This window comes from Chanodichthys erythropterus, chromosome 14, assembly GCF_024489055.1.
Source record: "Chanodichthys erythropterus isolate Z2021 chromosome 14, ASM2448905v1, whole genome shotgun sequence".
Lineage (NCBI taxonomy): Eukaryota > Metazoa > Chordata > Actinopteri > Cypriniformes > Xenocyprididae > Chanodichthys > Chanodichthys erythropterus.
In genome coordinates, this window is record NC_090234.1 from 18,886,988 (window position 1) to 18,911,197 (window position 24,210).

Sequence of the window (24,210 nt, forward strand, 5' to 3'; positions counted from 1 at the left end):
GTGATTGTATATCAAGGGCAGGTACAAGTTTGTGTGTTTTTTATTTTGTGGTTTCAGTGGAACAAATGGGTAGAGTCTCGACAACGGGGACGAAGCGCACGTCTGTGCACGAGTCGTCGTCAATGACAACAGCGGCAACGAGCATTCAGTGCGATTTCAAGAGCAACGCATTTCAAGGTCATATCGCCTTTTATTTAACACAAACAAATGAAATTAATACTCGGCCAGTCAACTAGAGATGTTCCGTTTGTTATAGGCATGTCTGTACCGTGAAATCAAAAAAAAACCTCACTTTTCAAATGACGTAGGAGTCGCATTTAAAGGGGAATATCCAATCTGTACACTTACACGGCAGGCGCAAATGCACATATCCCATTCATATCGGATTTATTTTCACATATGAATGAGGCCTGAAACCGATCTGTGAATATCGGAATCCATGCGCTTTTTTCCTGCTTACACAGTCGTAGCTCATATGCCACATGGGAGGAAATTGGGACACTTGAACCATGCAGTGTAAATGGGGACAGAGAGATGCGTACACCGAAATGTACTTTTTTTGTGCATTTCCCATACAGCAGTTTTAGTTTCACCCTAAATATATTTGATTAGAGTTGCCATCTTTCACCAACTTCTTTACTATTACAAAGTCTTGCAGTAAATTTGAATCCATGAAGATGTGATACTCGTACCTTAGTGTGTAGTGGCACCCAGCGGCTGTATAGGGCATGCTTACAGAGACGTGAGGGTCTGCCCATGTCATCCTTGCCTGTGGTGGCGTTAATGACTTCTAGAGCCTGATCTCCCACCGTCCAGTTCACACTGAAGTTGGGGGCCTTTCCTGGCTGCCGGGCCTCAGCGTTACTGATTCCTGCAAACACACAAATACACTCATCATAGTAGAAAACTAAACCCAGAGATGAACTTGGAGCATTTGGTGCAAACATTCAGTGTGGCCCGACTTGATATAACAAAAATATTTACTGAACAAATATGAAGAAATTTATTTCAAGGCTTCTATTTTCAATGAACACAAATAAAGGTTGTTTACTCAGGGTATGTGTTAAAATGTAACTTTGTAAAAATACAAAGCGGATTGAAAATTGGCAATGTCGGTAGTATATGTAAATGAATAAGGTTTATTCGTTCTATGTGTTACCTGGACAGAAAAAAAATCATGTATATTGGTTAACAAAAGTCTTCCACTTTTGACAGCTCTAGGACTTGTGTGAAAATGACAGTTTCTTTCAGTTTTTCCCCCTCCGTTTGGCCTAAAACACTGTGTTCGTGGTCATCCAGTTTTTTCAGATTGTCCTTCGTGGCGTTCTCTCCGTATTTACGATTCTTGCCAAAAATGCGCTGGATCCTTCACTGGAAACTAAAATTAACTCACTCCCGCTAAACATTTACTCTTTGAATACTTGCACCCAGGAACAATACAAGTTGACACTACTATGGCTAAAAGTTTGCCAAGAAGTATTTCCAACTAAGCAAGGTAGTATTTGACTCTGGTCATACGTATCTGTAGCAGACCGGTGGGAGTGGCCTTGAACGGCAACATGCCCAGTGCATTATGGGTGTTGAAGTTTTCCTACTCATTTGGCTAAAGGGAAGACAGCAGCCTTATTTCTCTGGTCAGGTAGTCTAGTCATAATTTTTTTCCCACCTTTCTATAGCATAGGCAGCCAAGTTTTATTGAAAGCCCATTTTGCTAGCAGTGAAGTACCACTTTAACACTTTGTTACCAATGAATGTCTGTGACTTAAATGAAAAACACTTGAAGGCTATATGCCATTATTTAAATGTTTTATTCTTTAATATTTACATTATTATTAAGTTTAAATTAAGCATACAAGCATACAATAAATGGCTCACTGCATCACGCATTACCTCTTCACTGGCAGACCAAGACGACAGGAACAAAAAAAGTTGACAAATGCAATAGAGTCGTTCTTTGAGCTAGTGCTATGAAGCATAGGTTGAGTATGTTATGCTTCAACCTCCCACAACAAATCATCAAATGGAGATTTTCAGCAGTAAGCCATTAAAAGCAAGTTCTGCTAGGAATCTGATGTAACCCCATGCAAAAGCAGTGCTGAGTGTTTCTCATGAGGTACAAAACAAAGTGAGAAAGGATATGTTCTCTACAAGTGCAACCGACATCTCCCTGATGACACAGTTTTTAATGAGGAATCTATCTATACCAAGTGCTGGGTAGTTTTTTATAAGCATAAAAATAGTTCACCAATTTTTATCAGAAATATCTCGGTAAGGATCCTATTGGGGCTGATTAAGCATTTTTAACTGATCGTTGTTGGCTATTCTATTGATCCTTTATTTTACGTCAGCTGTCACACAGGTGTAATGCAGTAGGTAGAGGTATGCACCTTCAAGCGGGATTGCCAACTACCATTAAAAGGAAAAGATGCTCAAATGTGCTTGAGTGACGCATAAGCACCAATGAGGTTTGCTGTAGCATGTCACATTATTTTAAAAAACAGGCTGCCGGTGTGTGATGGTGAGATGGAAAGCAGGCCCATCTAAATTCCAGTAATTCTTCAAACCATGAGGAAATTGAAGGTGAGTGGGGGGAAACTGTCCATCTAGTAAATGGTAATACAATTTGACATCGCTGCCATTTTCAATGATTTGGAAGTGGAAACGCGAGCCGGCCGTATGATGTTGTCTTACCGCTGAGCAGGGGGCGGTTGAGGGAGAATTGCTGGGGCAGGTCTTCGATGTCAGCAATCCGCTGGTACATGGCTCTGGAGAGATGATCAGCGTGATACAGGCTGCCCAGGATGATGCTGGAGAAGTAGATGGGCTCAGTGAAGTAGCTCATCAGAGAGCCCTGGATGCCCACCACGTTCCACCTGCAAGAACAAACCCAAACAACCTCAGATCAGGGCTTCGCTCCTTCAAGACACAGATTTCATATTGGACATCAAGCGGCAACTTAACAGTAAAAAGACTTGCACTGAATTGCACAGAACCAACAGTATGCAAAATTAAAATGAGAGTATGCAAAAAATAGAGTTTAGATATGCAATAATAAAAGATATTATACATTTATTTTAAACAATTATTATTTTAATTATAATTCATTTACTTATTAAATTCTAATATATTTTTTATATACATTTTGCGTCGATTTCTCCCTCCAGTACGCAACGCCATAAGAACAGACCTGCAGCCTATTTTTATTATAATTAATTATTATTCAATTGAATTATAATTTTTAAAATACTTTTTAATTTGGTATTTTGCATTGTTTATCCCACTGCTGTATGCAACCCCATCAGAACAGATCGGTGGCCCATTTTTATTTTAATAATTGTAATACATTTATTTTTGTTACATTTAATTATAATTATTTTATAATTTTATTATTACTTGTATTTTGCAATGTTTTTCCTCTGCTGTACGCAACACCATCAGAACAGATCTGTAGTTGATTTTTATTATAATCAATTAGATTTATTATTAAATGTAATTATAATATAATTTGCATTTATTACCATCCTCCTTGATCGCAACTACATCAGAACAGACCTGTGGTGGATTTTTATTACAATTTAAAATAAAATTACAATAAAATTTTTAATTACAATTATTGAATTTATTTATAATTATTTTACAATTTTATTATGAACATTTTGCATTGTTTTACCCTGTTGTTGGCCATCAGAACAGACCTGCCGCCCAACTTTTTACATTTAATTATTGCATCTAATTATAATTAAATACTTTTTACTTTTTATTTGGTATATAATACTTTCTAGTATTGGCATTTTCAATATTTTTCCCTCTGCTGTATGCAACCCCATCAAAACAGACCGCATATTTTTGAGTCACAGTCCACCAGTTGACAACCACTGCATTTAATCGTTACTGCATTGATTCGGCTGTAAAAGAGTAAATCTTTTTTCTTTTTTTTTAGTTTGTTACTAGCCTGAAGTATTTCCAGCACTTTCATATAATGGATTCCTAATCTCAATCCATCTAAAACACAAAAAATTTGATGCAGCATATAAGACAATCAGGAACTACAAGAATCACAAAACATGAAAACAAGAGAGCAAAAAAAGCAATCTAGCCAGCAGCCCAGATGTGAATTTCAAACGCATGATATATACAAAAAAAAAAGCACCAGTGAATGAATTGTTCAAACCACCTCATTTACGTCTTTACAGGTCCCAGACTCACCCACTGGGTCTCCATCCTCAGTCATTCAGAATCAAGAGGCATAATCAAGTCCAAATCTGCTTCCCAAAACAACACCTGCTGTATGCAGCTGAAAAGATCCCAAACTCAAGTGATTGGAGTTGTTCTTTTCAGCCTGACCAATCAACAGTCTGACACAGTTCAACTTTTGCTACTGTGAACTACTTGGTTAACCAAGCACTAGTTTCCTGTAGCCAAAACACATTGCAGTGTATTCAGTTCCTGAGGCGGATATCTACCTGCAAGACTAGATAACTTCATAAAGATTTAATGACATCAACCTGGAAAACTTTTGACAAATCCAGTGATTATTTCATCACTAAAAGTACCAATTTACATTGCGTAGAAGCCAGCCAATCAGATATGAATTGATGATTTTCACATAGTGCTTGTGAGATTTTGTGTGGAACAGGCATCACGTGGTCAATGAATGGACTTTGGCTGGTCTTCTGAGACTAGCTTACTACAAGAACACCTGATTCTGGTCACAAGACAAGGTTCTAATCAAAAGCACTGGAATGCAAAAAAGCCACACATTGCATATCAGGGTAAGAACAAATGACCCAGTGGCACATAATTCAGATTAATAATTTAGGGGTGGAAAGATGATCAGGTCAAAGATGTAGGTACATACTAGCATGCAATTATTGCACGTTATGATGCAAGCCTGCTTTTGATATCCATAAAGACACTGCATATTATATTCAGCAAAGATGTATTAAATTCATCAAAAGTAAATTTTTGATTAAACAATTCAGCTTTGGTGAGCAATTCTTTCAAAAATGCTAGTATGTGTAACCAAGCATATCTATGAATGAATGCAAAAATATATTTAAAAATAAATAATAAAAATGTAAAATGTGAATAATTCAATTATTAAATTAAATAGGTTAGAAGTCTTTAACTCTAAATTTAAATCAAAGTCAAACGTAAAAAAAGAATAAAAAATTAATTTACAATTATTTTTCTTCTTTTTTTTGCATTTAATTCTGTTCTAGGTTTGTTCTAAACAAAATAAACGGTGCACATGAAGAGGCTTTATGCACATTAGACAAACTAAAGATATGGCATCAACAAAAAGACATTTTCTATCACTTCAACAAAATAACCTTCATGTTTTTGAGCTACTGTTATTCTTATTTCAGACACGACTGGATCAGCACCTTCCATTAAAAATTCACAGGAACACCCTCAACCTGCTGTGTGTCCCGGTTTGAGACTCGCAACTAGTCGTGTTTCTAGCAGAGCAGGTACAGGCCCTGGCGGAGAAGACACAGCGTTCTATCAACACCACATGCTCATTCATCTCAGCAGATGGGCTGCTTTTCCTTGAGTATGAGCTGTGAACATCAGTTCTGCTGTGTGTGAGTGTGTCGAACCGTCCCTGAGCAACACATAAACTATAGCCCAGCCCTGACTAAACACCACTTTCATCTGAAAACCAAAGCAATAAACTGAATCGGCAAACAATACAGTATCAAACAGATACCAAAATTCCTTAACCCAGAGCCATCAACAAACTGTTAGAAAATATTTTTCATTAAAATGCTCTATAAACACAATCCTCAGTGAATAACCATCAGTTCCCCACACAAAGCTATTGTATGACTGCTGAACACTCAGGGGAGACATATGGCCCCTTTTTTTGTACTTTCTTGTCATGTATGGAGACGAAACAGTCTTGACTATCACAATTCCCATTTCTTCTCATCCCTCATCCATCTCCTTTAGTATTACAAAGGAAAAAAAACTAGGGCTGTCAAGTGATTAATATTTTGAATCTAATTACTAACATGATTTGCCGATTATATAATAAAATTAATCCTTGAGAAATTACCTCCAAAAAGATTATTTAAAGTAATTTCTGTGTTAGATGAGAAAAGCATTGATTTGACATTACAAAAATTAGCTTTAGAAAGAAATATTTTGATTCAACAGAGAATTTATAACACAAACATTTAATGCTACAATGTTGCCATAACATTTGTTTTTCTGAAGCTGCATCTGAAGTGGCATTTAAGTATATTTACACAGACTGTTTAATGCAGCTCAGAGGTGGCATTAATATGAATAAAAATATTAAATGATACTGTAATTATGAAACTAAAACCCCCCAGTAGGTGGAGGCAAGTTAGGTCGCGTATACACTGCCCATTCAGATTTGTTGACGACTAGTTTACATTATCTTTTAAAAGTGACCTCTATCCGGTATCTGCATTTACACTATACATTTGGAGAAACAACCCAAGATAAATGTACTGACCCCGAAAAACTTAGGCTGAAAAGGAAGTAAAAATGCTGTGATTTGCATTGGGCACAGACAAAATAATACAAGCTTTTGCTTTCTGCACCATTTAAAAGTCAACAAAACATAGGTCTTTTAAGGTGGAGAATAAAGAGGAGAGGCCCCTGTTGCAGCCTGGACGAATGCAATGAACACTGTAATCTCTGTGGTTGGCGCTATTCGCCACCGTCGCTTTTTCAATGACTCGCATCGATGGGAATATCCGAGCTATCTGCTTACATGGCAGACACAAATGCATGTATCCGATTCATATCAAACATGAGGCCTGAAACCAATCTGAAAATATCAGAGTCCATGTGAATTTTTATTGCTTGCATGTTCTTGGGTTACATCGGATTAAAAAAAATAAAACAAAAAATTCAGAATTGGTCACTTGAACCATGTAATGTAGATGCAGCATTACTGTCTTAATGAGTGAGACATTCAGTCATTCATTCAGAAACAAAGGAAGTGGCTATCTTTATGAATGGGTCACTGAATGCTCACTCGATTCGTTAAAAAAACGCAGATTCATTCAGTAACACAACCCTGAGATGCACAACAGTTCTGCTGTGGCTTTGTTTGGAACTATTTTCATTGGCGAAATTAAGCAAAAACAGACAATATTGTGTTTGATATTGCTATTGCTAAACTATATCATGTGATATAAACATAAGACAAAAACAGCCAAAACTAGGCATTTTTTGCCCTCATATCTTGAATATTAGTGGCATTTTAACTGCATTCTAATAGGCTTCATCAAACAGTCAGTCATGTTCATAACTAAACTATGTAATGTAAGATGATGTACACATCTGGACTGGGGTCTTTGCATTATGCATTATTTTTTACATAATTAATCACACCAAATTAACACGTTAAATTGGCAGTCCTAAAAAAAGTTATTTTATATATATATATATATATATATATATATATATATGGGTATATATATATATGTATATATATATATGGGTATATATATATATATATATATATATATATATATATATATATATATATATATATATATATATATATATATATATATATATATATATATATATATATATATATATATATATATATATATATATATATATATATATATATATATATATATATATATATATATATATATATATGGGTATATATATATATATATATATATATATATATATATATATATATATATATATATATATATATATATATATATATATATATATATATATATATATATATATATATATATATATATATATATATATATATATATATATATATATATATATATATATATATATATATATATATATATATATATATATATATATATATATATATATATATATATATATATATATATATATATATATATATATATATATATATATATATATATATATATATATATATATATGGGTATATATATATATATATATAAAATAACTTTTTTTAGGACTGCCAATTTAACGTGTTAATTTGGTGTGATTAATTATGTAAAAAATAATGCATTATATATATATATATGGGTATATATATATATATATGGGTATATATATATATATATATATATATATATGGGTATATATATATATATATATATATATATATATGTACTGCTGAATGACAGAGTGTATGTGAACTGAGGTGGAGATGCACACTGGGTATTCTCTCATTAGAAGAGACAGGACCTGTGCTCTCTGGTCACAGCTGTCTCTGACATGTCCTTATCTCTCCACTCACAGCTGCTGGGCGGCAGGGACAGACACATCGCCGCATTGACCCCACAGGATAAATGAACGCTCCCTGCTACACTGATAATACTGTCTTCTTTATTTAACTAGGGTTATAGTAATGCTGAACCCATGCACCTCTTTCCCTGTCAATTATGAAGTCTGGTAATAGCCAACGAGCAATTAAATTCACAAAGCTCTTGTTCTCTTCCCAACGGTGACAGGTACAGCGTCTATCTAGAGCAGTGAGATTAACCAGAAGGTTCCAGACTACTGCTTTTGCTGAGCTGTCTATTATTCTAATGAAGAGGGCTGACAATAGCTCCACTCCAAAACTTAGTGAGCTGCTTAACTAGGCAGCATTTTTTTAGGCAGAAGCAAAGGTAGGCAGGAAAATTATGCTCATTATGGGCAAATTTTAATGCAACAGTACATCCTTTACAGAAGAGGGCATCAGTTAGGATGTCTATGTAGGCAGTAGACAGCAAGGCAGCTCACTAGGTTTTGGAACAGGGCTTATGTGTACATGTGTGTTTACATGCTATCAACTACCTTGCGATTTTGTCACTGCATGACATCGTAAGCAGCCGCTCCCCCTGTAGAACTCCATCCCATGTCTGTATGGTGTTACTAGTGCGCACCGGGATGGTTCCCTCTCCGGACTCGATCTTGGTTCTCAGTTGACCCCTTGCCTTCCTGTTGGGGTGTCTGTCTCCCTGGTCTGAGGAGAACAGAGTTTTAAAAGAATGAGGGGGGGATGTTTCTGAAAATGTTAATCTACTTCAACTAAACAACAGATTTAATCAACCAATAACAATAACAATAACATAAATAAGAGTAATTGCTTATTTTGCTTCAGCTGAATAATTGTATGGCATATAAAGTGACAGTCAAGAGCAGAATTAATCAGGCCACAAGAGGAGTCGACAAAGCCAGCTAATTAAAAACACTGATGAAATTTGTTTTTGAAACACAGTTAGACAGTCAAGTGAAATTAAAATGAAATGCGACCTGATCAGAAGAGGGCCCATACTGATCTTAATTGAACAACTATTCAGTTTTGATCATTAATTTCCAACAAGTGTTTGAGTAAACTAAATTCCTCATCCACCTCCCGCTAGATCATGTATAAAGGACTGAATAGCTTGATTTAATAAAGACTTTCACCCTCTACGCCCGCCTCGTGAGGAGAGAAGATCCGAGCGTCTCCACAGGGCGACGTGCTGATGTAAAGATGAAACTGGACGTTGTCTTTCAGCCGGAAGCCACGTTTGTCACACTGCGTGAATATGGACTTTTGGTGCTCCTCTTTATTGTTGCTAAATTCAGAGAGAAACAAACAAACAACAACAACAAAAAAAAAAAAAAATCACATTTATCCCCCAGTTTTTTGTCATGTACAAGTACATACAAAACTATTGCTTGCACAAACATACTGCACATACTCTGACATATTGTGAATGCGATTTTAACTTCAAGATGCTATGATAAAATTTTTAGGTTGACTACATATACATATACATATATATATACATATATACATATACATATACATATATATATATATATATATAGTCAAATCAAAATTTATTTAGACACCTTGAACATTTCATTCATTAATACAGTTTATTTACTATAGTTTAAAAAATGGTAATAAAATGTGACAAGATCTCAGAGTTAAACTGTGTCAGAAAAAAATAATCTTAATTATGTCAGCTAACACTTGAGCAAAACATGTTCAGGTCAAAGTGTCTGAATAATTTTTAGTTCCAAATTTGTATAAATTTTTCTGGTAGTCCACTGTATGAAGAATTTTTTGGTATAATATGTCACAGTTTACTTTATTTTGCTATCCTCACTTACATAAATGAACTATAGTGTCATGTACCCACTAGTAAAAATATACCAAAAATGTCTGAATAATTTTTCAGTTGACTGTATATCTCACATACACTTTTTTTTGGAACCACAGTCCACGTAAATTACATATAACAAAATATAAAAAACATAACAGTAAAAAAAAAAAAAAAAAAAAAAGTAAATATATCCATAATAATTTATGGTTATTATAGATTGCATATTTCTTTTTCTCTCTATATAAAAATATATACTGTAATATATACTGTAATGTATATAAAACAAAAATATGAAAATATATCCATAATAAATTAGTATTCTAGAGTACATTCTCTCTCTCTCTCTCTCTCTCTCTCTCTCTCTCTCTCTGTATTTGTATCAGTGTTTGGTGTTTTAATACATTACAAAAGGCTATATCATGACTAATGTATAAATGCTCAATATATAATAATAATAATAATAGTAATAATTATAATAATCAAATATTTAGATTTAATTAAATATATGCACATATATCCATACTAACTTTTCATTATTGTTAGATTATAAATATATTTACATTTATATTTTATATTATATATTTTAATACATATTGTAATAAATTGCAAAAGACCATGATTAATCACTATTCATTGTGCATCAATATCTAAAATCTATACAATAACAAAATGTTACATTAAAACCTATGTATGAGTTTAATTTCCCTTTATGTTAGACTAAACATCATCCATCATGCCATGATGACAAATGAGACATGCACAGACATGTGAGACAGTAAAGGCGGCGTCTCACCTTAAGAAGTGCTCCAGCTGCATGTAGAGATACCTGATCAGGGAGCGACGAGCAATGATTTCAGCGTGACAATCATTGAGCGCCAGGCCACGGTCGCTCATATACTCGCCGTTTATACACTTGGTTCCCGTGGAGACGCAGATGACCTGAGCGTCCTTGACATCAGTGCCTGAGTTAAAAGCAGGAAGAAACAGACCAGGACTGACTACAGAACCAACAAAAATAACCAACACCACTCACACACATGTGAAAACTACTTTACTGAAGTCTAGGAATATCTTGACTCTTAATGTAAAGTTCCTGGTTCTGATTCCTTGATTTCATTAATGACTTTTTTGTTGTTGTTGTTGTTTTAGTAGTAAAAGTAGACTTTATTTCAAGTACCAAAACACCATCAGTGCAGTCAGTGAGTGATTCATTATGATTCGAAGAGAGTACTAATGAGTTTTAGTATACTACTGACTGATTACTTGTAAAGAACTCTCTTTAGAGCAGGTTTTTTTTAAAAAAAGGGTCCATTTCTGAGTAAGAACTTGTTCTCAGTTCTAATTCCTATGCAGAACTCTACCTGTTGTCATAACAACACCAGCCAGAACTTTCCGCCGTGCGTGCGGAGACGTGAAGTTGTCAGTGAGCTCGCTGAATTTGTCCACTACCAGACGAGAAACGGCATCTGCAAGAACCTGGTAAAGAGCAAACCGGTGTCAGACTTTACACAGACAGCAATGCTATCATCAGTAATACACCAACAAACATCAACACATCCTTGCTTCGATATGATCCAATCAATTCCTGATGGAAAAAAAATCAAGTCAAGGCCCTACATTTTGTTCTGTTGAATTATGCTTTTCCACTCAGAAATATTTGGGATTAAAAGTAAATGTTTACACTGAGTTTCAACACAAAATAATAAAATATAATGATTTTTAATGGAACGAACACAAATGAAATTCAGTTCAACTGACCCTGTCCTCTATGGATGACTGTAAAGCAGAATTTACCGTAGACCTCAGATTCACCTTCTGCTGCTGCAATAAAATATCAATATTTCATCGAAACCCTTCAGGCACCTTGGTGATTCCTTTCCGCTAACAGTGCCCTCTACTTCACATTCCTTAATATGCTGGAAAATGATTATGCCAAGGAAAAATCAATGGCCGAATGGGCATGAATTAGACATAACATTACTTCCCAAATACTTCGGAGTCACTCAGTCGGAGATGGCTAATGGGAGATTTAAGCGGAGCATACTCCTGATATATTATCAGGAGACAGTGAAATCTCCCACCGAACACAAGGCTGCGTTTTATTCTCATGATAAAACACACTAGTTTCCACCATCATCTTTATTTGCTTTCATTTCCCATTAGCGCCTGGGGACAGATGACAGGAAATTCACTGGCCAACTAGACGCTGACAGATTTCACAAAAGAGCAGGCTAGGAAACTAAGAAAGGGGAAAAAAGGAGGCTAACGCAGAGATAAAAACATTTCAAAGACAAATAACTTTCTTGAAAATGTTTTGGCTAGAAATGCAAAATTGAAAGTGATTGATTTTGCAATTTATTAAACCACCAAATGTTATATACACTACCGGTCAAAAGCTTTTGAACGGTAAGATTTCCAGTCTTCAGTGTCACATGATCCTTCAGAAATCATTCTAATATGCTGATTTGCTGCTCAAGAAACGTTTATTTTTTATTATCAATGTTGAAAACAGTTGTACACATTTTTTTTTTCATGAAATATAAAGCTTTTGCATCCTTGCTGAAAAAAAGTATTAATTTCTTTCACAAAAAAAAAAAAAAAAAACCCTGAACCCAAACTTTTGAATGGTACTGATAATGTTACAAAACTCTATATTTCAGATAAATGCTGTTCTTTTGAACTTTCTATTTATCAAATAATCCTGAAAATAATTGTACACTACTGTTTTCATCATCAGTAATAATAATAAATGTTTCTTAAGCAGCAAATCAGCATATTAGAATGATTTCTGAAGGATCATGTGACACTGAAGACTAGAGTAATGATGCTGAAAATTCAGTTTTGATCACGGGAATAAATTGCATTTTAAAATATATTCAAATAGAAAACAGTTATTTTAAATTGTAAAAATATTTCACAATATTACTGTTTTTGCTGTATTTTGGATCAAATAAATGAAGCCTTGGTGAGCAAACAGACTTATTTTAAATACATAAAAAAAAAAAATCTTTCGACCAGTTAGTTTACACATAAAATATTTATATAAATTAAAAATATAAATATAAATTATTTATTTTATATAAAATATTTAATCAATTTGATGAATCATTTTTATTTATTGTATTATATAATATAAAATGAAGAATAACATGAATAATATATATATATATATATATATATATATATATATATATATATATATATATATATAGTCAAAAAAGCTAAAATCACACAATCCATCCCAATGTTTTAACAGATCTTCATTTCCATTACGCTTTGTTCCTAATTAAGATGGCCATAATGGCCTGTAGCAACCTTCTATCTTTGATGTGAGGTCAGTACATATAGCCACACAAGTGCAGGAAAAGCATGACATGATAAAACGATCAGTCGACCTGTGATGAGAGTCTATTTAACCTCTCGCCATGTGGCTAAAACAAATACACCTATCCTACCTCGGGTCTCATATTGACAGCATGTTAAATTTGTGGGTATCAGATTAGGAATGGATAATGTGGTTTTGCATTCATGGTGCTGTAATCTGTCACACAGACAGACAGCCCAAGAGCAATCGGCATCAGAGACAAAACATGCGGCTGACAGGACTGCTCTTTAGTGGACAGGTAGTGGGCAGGCTGAAACAAAATGTTCTTGTTTTGACACAGTTCATAGGAAGATGTTAATTAAGATTGGGTCGCTTCCAGGCCTGGCCTTATCTCAAAAGCAGGATTAACAGAGGATTTTAGAAATGTGTAAATAGACGTCTTTCTCACACAAACGCCAGTCGTTGGTCATTACGGCTCACTGTGTTGTTTCACCGGTAGGGGTGAGCAATATATTGAATATGCATGACATATTCACAATGCTTTGCTAGAGACATGACATTAAGCAACATTGCGATTACCATAATGATTTAACACGCTTTTTATTCGGCCATTAAAATTTCCGAAAGGCCCAAAGTTCCAAGGTCCTTCTCACAACTCACAAGTACAAAAAAAGGTAAAAGAGAAGCAAATTATTAGGAGCTGGTAAGTTCGATGAATCAGTTCAGGCCAAATAAGTACATCAATTTAGATCTTGTTTGTTTGACTAACTTAAAAATGCTCAGTTTCAACATGGCTTTTTTATATATATATATATATATATACAGTATATAGTAAAAAGTTTAGTAACAGTTTAATATAGTATAGTATATTTTTATGCCATTAAAATATAAAAATATACTAAATATATGTATGGGTCATTGATGTGACAGGTATTTTTTTTTGTCCAAAGGCCATAATAATAATAATAATAATAATAAAAAAAAAGATATGACATCCAAAGTATGTAAGGTAGTACCAACTAGAGCTCTTTTATTGAATCCAAAAGGTTTTAATGATATTTTGCCACATATAAAGGTATTTTAAAGATTTTGAAGTGTCAAAGTAATTCGGTTTAACTGTCCAAAGGCCAATACAGCCATTTCATTTATGATTAAAATATCTTAAATGGCATGATTTTATAATGTCATATATCAACATAGTGCAACATGGTATTAAAATAATTTGTAGAAGTCATTGCTTTGTTATAAGAAAATGTCTAGAAAAATGAATTTCATTGATGTCATTCGGAGTAACCAATATAAAGGGACCATTTTGGATCAAGTCATGCCTTCAATATCATGTGACAAGATGTGACATCATACAGACACCTGCAAAGGACCACATGGTCATGAAGCAAAGTAACAAACTCTCTCAACTATTTGAAAAATTCATGTTTTCACTTGCTCATACGCATGTCCCCAAACATCAGGTCATTCGGTACAACCACTATAAAACATGGAAAATGTGGTAATATTTTAAAAACTTGTACTAAATATAAAATGTTTGATTGTCCTTTTGTGAGCTAGCTAACTAGAATAGCCTGTTAGTATTGTTTAAAAATATCGTCATTCGGTATAACCAAGTGTGTCATTTGGTAAAACCGAAATTTTGTTTAAACCGAATGACTTTTTTGGAGACAAATTTGGTCTCTCTTATAAAAATTTTAAATAAAATCTAAAAAAATAATCTCATTAACGCTTAATAAAAATTCAAAATTAATTATATTTTGGGGGTTAGCCACACAATTCCTATGTTTTAACAGAGCCCATTTTCATTTCCATTAGGCTTTGTTCCTAATGAAGATGGCCATAATGTGCCGGCTTTGTTCATCACAGCATAAAGGCTTAGACGATGATCTCCGATAAACTTAAATGGATCAGAAACTTCAATTAAACATTTTGAGATGTGAAAGACCGATGTCTTTTATTTTATCAGATTGTTACACATCAGATACAATCAGACTTTATCAGACAGCCTGATGTGTGTGCTAAAGGAAGCCACAGTACAAGACAAGGATGAGGTTCAACATTAAAGTAGTTTCTGAAGAGTGTTTGTGAAAAATATTCTATAACTTTTATTAAACTATGATTGTAATACAATCTTGTTCAATATTTATTTACCTGTTAAGGCCTGAATATCTCTAGGGTATAAATAAACCATTGCTATACTGCTGCATAGCTGTTAATAATTAAAGTATCTTTCAAAAAATGATGAATAAACAAAAGGGTTAAAGGCCGTTTATGACGCATGAGAATTGATGAGCTATATTGAGCAATATCTAGCCGTTTTAAATGCTAGAATCCAAACCTCATCTATGTGCCTGCCGCATTGCGTCTCAATGTTGTTCATAGCTCAACATCTAGCGTTTTTTGAACGCAACAACATGCTCTATGTGAATGACCCTTTAAAGGGATAGTTCACCCAAAAATGAAAATGCTGTCATTAATTACTCACCCTCATGTTGTTCCAAACCCGAAAGACTTTTGTTCATCTTCGGAACACAAATGAAGGTCTTTTTGATGAAATCTGAGAGCTTTCTGTCCCTTCGTTGACGGCTATGCAACTACCACTTTGAGGCTTCAAAAAGTTAAAGGGGCTCCATGTAAGATTTTTACTTTAATAAAGCATAAAAATACCCCATTATGTTTGCAGATATTTAGGAAACATAACAAATTCACCTACTTGTTTCTCAGTAAAACAACGCTCCGTGTCGGAATGTCTTTTTTTGTTTTGGTCTGTGTGAAACCTCGTGCTACAGTTTATCCAATAGTATTTCGACATCACAGGTTGCCAGTTGGCGGAAAACACTGCGTATTACAACCATGGAAACCAGCAAACAAACTGGGTCAGAGAATCAGGCAATAACGTCAGCTGCGCGTTCTCGCTCTCTTCTCTGTCACGGAGAAGTGACACACACATGCACGGGCACCTCCTCTCTCTCACTCATCTCATTCGCTCTGGTAAGTAGTGCTTGTATTGCGCATAATTTTAGTCATTCCCGCAGGTTTCACGGTCACACCAAAACTGAGCGGTGAAGCGGACAAGCCACGAACAAAGACAGAAGTCAAACAGAGTCACAAGTACCAAAATGAGTGGCTTACTGAGCTTAAACTGTCAAATACATACAAAAGTATGTCAAAACCAGCGGCACAGGCAATCTTGGCGAGTACACAGATAAACACTGTCAGTTTTTAATCGTTAAATTGCTAAGAAAGTGAACTCATGTTTTGTGTAACAGTATTGGGTCCGTTGAAAACCGTTCATAGACTCTTAAAAGGGACAGCAGTCCAATATTATTACTGCTGTCTGTCATGTTAATCAAAGAACAAAAAAGAAAATCACTTTCTTCTCTTGACTGAATATGTTGTATAACTTTAAATGGTAAGAATTATTTGCAATAAAGACTACAGAAATTAAGGTAACCAATGCAAAATAACACAATGTGTTATTTTACATATGATTTCTTTATTTTCTGTAGTATTTCTTACCTGAATAAAAACCCAGTTAACCTGAAAAACTTAGTTTCATAGCTCTCTTTATTCTATTGCATTTATTTGAGCTGTTTATATTTTATTACTCACTTTTATTTTATTTTTTTTAAATGAAAAAACTCTGCATTGAAGAAAAGTAGATTTTTGTTTGTATATGTTGTCATTTATAGTTCTTAGAAAGAAAATCGGAATTGGCAAAAAAATAGGGATCGGCCGATCACACTAACAAAAAAAATAATTCGTTTCTGATGTGTTATGCAGCACATTTGAGCTTCTGGAAGAGGTTTGTTCGCACACATCAAGCAGGTTTGGTTGAGCTTCTCTTTATGTTCGCTGAACAATATTTATATGTGAATAAAAGCTTAAATTAAATCGGTTCAGTCTCTTCAGAAAACTTTGACTAAACCGCTCAGTTTTACGATCTCTTTAATGAACTTTTTGAAGCGTCAAAGTTTCAGTTGCGGTTTCTATAGTGGGACAGAAAGCTCTCAGATTTCAACAAAAATATCTTAATTTGTGTTCCGAAGATGAACGAAAGTCTTCCAGGTTTGGAACATCATGAGCGTGAGGAATTAATGACAGAATTAGAATTTTTGGGTGAACCTTTAAGATACAATCATTATAGCTTTGGGGCAAAAATGAAGAACAATGGCGAGTCTGTGGTGCGGATCTCTTACCTGTGGCAGGTGCAGCTGTAGGCCCTCTCTGGGGATGGGTTGGCGTGACGGGGTCTGGTCCAGTTGCATGTTGAAGAGAGCTGACAGAGCCGCCTGGGCAGCCCGTGCTTTAGCGAGTTTCTTATTTCGGCCCGAGCCCTCAAACGTCTGCGAGTCCACAGTCACGGACATCACAAAGTTCTTAGCATGGCTTTCCCCGCTCTCCGACACAAACTCGTATTTGAGGCCTGGGCGCAGCTCGTTGAGAATCATGACGGGGTTCTTGCCGCTGGTCGAGGAGGTGAAGGAGGAGGGTGGCTGCAGGGGCGCCTGCACAAGGCTGTTTGTACCTGGCGCCTGGGGCACGGGATACTCTCCCAGCGGGTTTAAGGAGCCGTTGCCGTTGGAGCCCAGAAAAAATGATTCCTCGGGCGGTGCCGGCGTCTCAAACCCGTTGAAGAGCATGTCAGGGAAGTCAGCCTGGTCAGAGGTGAAATCCGTGTTGACGGTGAGCGTACGGCCCATGGCCAGGTGCGCCTCAGACGCGTTGGGGAACTGAACAAAGGAACGCAGGGCCTTTTCAGCGGCATTCAGCTTGGCCTTTTTCTTTGTGGGCCCTGAGCCCTCGAACAACTGCCCGTTAACCTCAACGGTCATGACGAAAACCGGTGCATGGACCGGGCCGGTCTGCGAGAGAAGCTTGTACTGCAAGCCTGGTTTGATCTCGTTCAGCTGCATCAGGGCGTTCTTGGGCAGAACTGGCCCTGGCGTTTTCTTACGTTTCTTGGGTCTGAATTTTGAGTGCGCATGGCCATTGTTGCCCTCCTCCAGGGGGCGCTTGCGACCCCCTCCTCCACTACCGTTGGGGAGCTGCTCCACCAGGCCAGCTCCCTCCTTAGAAGAGACGTTGTCCAGGTTGCGGTTTTCCTTTACGTCGGTGCTGCATGAACCTGCGGTGCCCAGAAAGAGTAACTTACAACGCCTTCGTTGCAGGATCTTGTAAATGTAAAATTTATAGATTCCTTTATCTCTCTTTGTAACCGAACAAGTGATGTGTGTTCCTTTATTGTATGCCGAGGTACGCTAGCATGATACATTTTTAGACTAATCTTGTGAAACATCATTATGAGAGGAATTTCGGAGATGACACTGAAAAAAAAAACTTAAGGAAAAAAAAAAAAAAACATTAATTAACTTAATTAAGGAAGACCATGAGGGTATGAAATCTAAATGATCATAATCATCAGTTTAATTTAAAGTACAGTTTGAGCATTCAGTTTGGCAGGCAATGGCTTGTGTCGAGTCAATCAATCATCTCATTGGAGATAAAATATGTGCTAATGGAGAACAGAAACCAAAGCTTTAAAAGTCTAATTACTAATTAAATGAGGCTCTTTTTGAGCAGCAAATGCACTTTTTCAGGACCCTCCATATAACACACCAATAAAATTGGGTTCACACAGTTAAATTTCAGTTCAATTTAGTGTGGTGTCAAGAACATATTTCTCTTATCTCACAAAACCAGTCAAGCATCATATTTCAACCCAAAATCAAAAGAAAACCATATAAATGCCAAAAATAAGGCTGTCAATCAATCAAAGACTTAAATCATGGTTAATCTTTAATCAGTTCCTTTAAAATACAAGTAAAATACTAAATATATAAAATTAAATATGCCTACATGCAATTATTATGTATTTTATGGATGACATTTAATATTTATGCAATAGTGCTCTTCACTCATCTGAAGGTTTTAACAAGTTTTTAGAAATAAATGCTGTAATTAAAAAAGTAAGCATATTTAATCGGATATATGAACAGAGCAAAAACAAAAATAAAATAAAACCAAAAATAGCCTTAAAATTAGGCTTGGTTTTCTTAATGCGAAATATTATTTTATTCTATTTATATTTTGGGGTGAAATAGGACCTGGGCATGTTTTTATGAGAATTATATTCTCGTGTGTATATTTACAGGACATAACTGTTTCACTTAAAAAGAAGGTCTTGAAGAGGAAACACACATCATCATGTCCTGTTGACAAAGCTGATGGAACTTTGGCTAAATTTTCATTTATAACATCCTTCAGCAAAAGCTCGCTAGGTTACTGCTTTCAGTGCTCTGGTAGAGAGAGAATAGCGTCCGTGAACAGTAGGGGAACAGAGTAAGAGCTCTCTGCAAACAGAAGGAGCAACAGGGTGGATAAGGGAGTGGGTGCAAGGCAGGAGGAGAAATAAAATGAAGATATCTGAGAAGAGAGAAAGTCGTGTGAGGGAAAATGAGGGGGGGGGGGGGGTGAGCAAGAAAGAGAACATGGAGAAGAAAGAAAAAGAGAAACAAGGGAGGAGAGAGAGAGAGAGAGAGAGAGAGAGAGAGAGAGAGAGAGAGAGAAAATACAGTCTGGAGCAGAATCTGAAAATCAAAACCCTACTTATGCATGTCAAATTTGTATGCACATATCCACATCACTTGCTCACACACACACACACACACACACACACACACACACACACACACACACACACACACACACACACACACACACACACACACACACACACACACACACACACACACACACACACACACACACACACACACACACACACACACACACACACACACACACACACACACACACACACACGTGATTTGACTCTGGAAATTTGACTCTTAATGATGGAAATCACTCTTGCTAAAACAACGGCTCTGTTCCAAAACCTAGTGAGATGCCTACTTAGGTAGGCTTTTTAAGGATCTTAAGCAGGCCACTTCAAAAGATACTACCAAAACTTTTATAATCCATTCAGTAACACATTTAAAATGTACTGTTTTGCTGTATGTTATTATTGCGGAGACTAATGTCTCAAATTAATTCAGGCGAATCCGTGCTTGCCAAAAACTTTACAAACTTTTGAGGTTAAATTTCAGTTAAAAGATTAGATCACTTTAAAATGAAAATTACCCCAAGATTTACTCACCCTCAAGCCATCCTCGGTGTATATGAGTTTCTTCTTTCAGACGAACACAATATGAGTTACATTAATAAATATCCTGACGCATTGAAACTTTATAGTGAGCGGTACCAATAAGCCTTAAAGGTGCCCTAGAACCAGTTTTTACAAGATGTAATATAAGTCTAAGGTGTCCCCTGAATGTGTCTGAAGTTTCAGCTCAAAATACCCCATAGATTTTTTTTAAATTTATTATTTTAACTGCCTATTTTGGGGCATCATTAACTATGCAACGATTCAGGCTGCGGCCCCTTTAAATCGCACACTCCCTGCCCCCTGAGCTCTCGACTATAATACAGTGCATTTACAAAGTTCACACAGCTAATATAACCCTCAAATGGATCTTTACAAGATGTTCGTCATGCATACTGCATGTATGCGTCGGATCATGTGAGTATAGTATTTATTTTGATGTTTACATTTGATTCTGAATGAGTTTGAGGCTATGCTCTGTGGCTAAAGCTAACATTACACACTGTTGGAGAGATGAACGAATGAAGTTGTGTTTATGAATTATACAGACTGCAAGTGTTTAAAAATTAAAATAGTAACGGCTCTCTTGTCTCCGTGAATACAATAAGAAACGATGGTAACTTTAACCACATTTAACAGTACATTAACAACATGCTAACGAAACATTTATAAAGACAATTTACAAACACCACTAAAAATATATCATGCATCATGTCAGTTATTATCGCTCCATCTGCCATTTTTCGCTATTGTTCTCGCTTGCTTACCTAGTCTGATGATTCAGCCCTGCACAGATCCAGACGTTAATACTGGCTGCCCTTGTCTAATGCCTTGAACATGAGCTGGCATATGCAAATATTGGGGGCGTACATATTAATGATCCCGACTGTTACGTAACAGTCAGTGTTATGTTGAGATTTGCCTGTTCTTCAGAGGTCTTTTAAACAAATGAGTTTTACACAAGGAGGAGGAAACAATGGAGTTTGAGACTCACTGTATGTCATTTCCATGTACTGAACTCTTGTTATTCAACTATGCCAAGATAAATTCAATTTTTGATTCTAGGGCACCTTTAATAATAGTAATAAAGGCCTTCTGAAGCAAGGAGAGCTCACATTTCTGTAAAAAAATTATCCATATTTAACAAATTCAGAAGTAAAATATCTAGTTTCCGCCAGACCGACTTCCGTATTCAACTTACGAAAAATCGTGTCAGTTACGCTTTTTTTGTAAGTTGAATATGGAAGGCATAGGATGAAACGTAAGCGTTTTGAACTGCGAGAGGTGTTACATTTTCTTCGTAATTGAATACAGAGGGCGGTCTGGTGGAAACTAGATATTTTACTTTATATCTTTTTAAATATGGATACTTTTCTTACACAAACACATCACTTCACTTCAGAAGGCCTTTATTAACACCCCCCTCATTATAAAATTAAAAAGATTGGATGCGTCAGGATATTTATTAATATAATTTCGATTGTTTCATCAGAAAGAGGAAAGCCATATAAACCTAGGATGGCTTGAGGGTGAGTAAAGCTTGGGGTAATTTTCATTTTAAATTGAACTAATCCTTTAAGATGTAGCCTTAGTAAGGCAGGTCACTAACTTTCAGAACAGTCAATTTTACACTATCAACAAAGAACGACCAAAAGATTTATGCAATGCAACTTCAACTTTAACTGCCCTGGAAAAACAAAAACAACATTATGTTTACTAGAGATGTTAAAGTTATCAGTTTAGAGACCTGTCCACCTTCAGCTGAAAATTAAATCAATTACAAATGCTGAAAAAGTGTAAAATCCTAAAAACTGTACTTACTGTAACCAGTAAAAAGCATTGGCTCACTACAGAAGTAATAAGGGCATTTAAAAGCAAACACCTGCAGTGGCACTGACTGCTTAAATCACATGGAAACACAATCTTTCCTCTAGAGCCATGAACTTCAATGTCTTAACAGTAACAGCGAAGTGCACCAGCTACCTTTGCGTATATTAGCAATATGTCAAAAAGGCCACCATGTTGATTCTCAGTCAGTGCACAGCAATGTAGTCAAATGCACTTCTTGGTCAAAAACTCTCTGAAATGCCTATGGGAAAACACTGGTAAGGTCGCTAAAAAAACAAAAAAAGGGCAAAAAATAACTTGCTAGTCTTTCACTCAACGGAATGGAAAATCTGGTGCTGAATTGCTGCCCAAAATCCTGTAGTTTCCTGCACCTAACATCTAAAACTGATAGAGAAATATGCACTGTCAGAGGTAGAAAGCTTCTGGATATCAAGTATGCTTATCGCCAGTAAATCTAAATAAGAAAGCGTCTGCTTTGCTACAGATCCGTAATAAATGACGGGGCCCTCCATTGTCAGTGGCTCTGAACAGAAGCTGCGGAGTGACAGGACAATAGAGGGTTACATTTCCTCTGGGTTAACAACTCTTCCCAGAATCTTCTATTCACAGCAGTTGAATAAAGAGAAATGGGACTCCGAGACACTGGAGGAACACTGTGTATTTCTCCAGTCTGAGTCCGATCAGTCTTTGTTCATATTCAAGTGTAAAGCCCAATGAATTAGGGAATTTCTAGGATTTTATGATATTGGATTATTTAGCACAACACAACATCTAGTGATACTGATAGTTCTGCAATTTTTTCCGCTACCTTGTTTTAAACCACTGATAATGTGTTTTAAAACAAATGAAATTATAATTTTATTATCTATAACATGTTTTGCATTTTTAACTACCTTTTTTAGCTATATCTGCAGTGGTACAAAATGAATGCTGAAGAATAATGACAGTTAAGGGAATTGTTCACCCAAAAATGAAAATTCTGTCATCATTTACTCACTGTCATGACGTTTTATGATGTATTCTTCTGTGGAACACAAAAGAAAAAAATTGGAAAAAAATCAGTCAGTACAATGAAAGTTAATGGGGTTCAATGTAGTTTGGACCCCAATGTTCTTCTTTTGTGTTTCATAAAATAAGCCATAAAATGTGAGTAAATGAAGATTCATGTTTGAGTGAACCATCCCTTTAAAGGATTTAAAAGCAAAATCAGAAAGCAGCAGTAATTTTAAATCATTTTGGAATTGGACATGCTTGAAAGGTAGAAGGTGTAACACCCAATACACAATGCAAGCAAGCAAAGGGACAAAATTAGAATGTTTTCTAGTCATGTGTTTTGCTGTATGTGGATAAATCATATATATGCCTGATATATGTGACCCGTGCTGGCAAAATGAGTTGCAATGAGCAAATTTTCAAAAACGAGATTTTGTTATTCTCACATTCTCTATTAAAAAAACCTTCAAAATGATGTATGATTTGTTGGAAAAGTCAATTTTGAGAAGAAAATCGAGTTTTCTGAAGGTCACCAAATCACCTAGCAACCATACCTTAAAAATCCCTGGTAATACCACCAAATTTGGCACAAACCAAGTCAAAATCCGTATTTATAGGAAAAATATATATATTTAACTTTTTTCCATGATTCCACAATTGTTCGATTAACATTAATGAAACAGACAGCATATACATTAAGACCTACAGTACCACGCGGATCTAATGTTACACATCAGATGTTTTTCCCCAACAGTTAATCAAACATT

General features: G+C 35.5%; 1 protein-coding gene across 6 annotated transcripts in view; it reads right to left on the reverse strand.

Annotated features, from left to right (window-relative positions):
- adarb1b (adenosine deaminase RNA specific B1b) overlaps nt 1-24,210 on the reverse strand; it is a 177,668-nt gene that overhangs the window by 6,525 nt on the left and 146,933 nt on the right. For 5 of the 6 annotated variants that reach the window (XM_067408634.1, XM_067408638.1, XM_067408639.1 and 2 more), the window contains 8 exons: nt 23,448-23,474; nt 17,637-18,565; nt 11,465-11,579; nt 10,897-11,065; nt 9,415-9,566; nt 8,800-8,968; nt 2,692-2,873; nt 693-871 (listed from right to left, as the gene is read on the reverse strand). In XM_067408634.1, coding sequence (XP_067264735.1) covers nt 693-871; nt 2,692-2,873; nt 8,800-8,968; nt 9,415-9,566; nt 10,897-11,065; nt 11,465-11,579; nt 17,637-18,565; nt 23,448-23,474 — 1,922 coding nt within the window. The remainder of the gene's footprint in view (nt 1-692; nt 872-2,691; nt 2,874-8,799; nt 8,969-9,414; nt 9,567-10,896; nt 11,066-11,464; nt 11,580-17,636; nt 18,566-23,447; nt 23,475-24,210) is intronic. The other variant, XM_067408640.1, reaches the window with a different exon arrangement.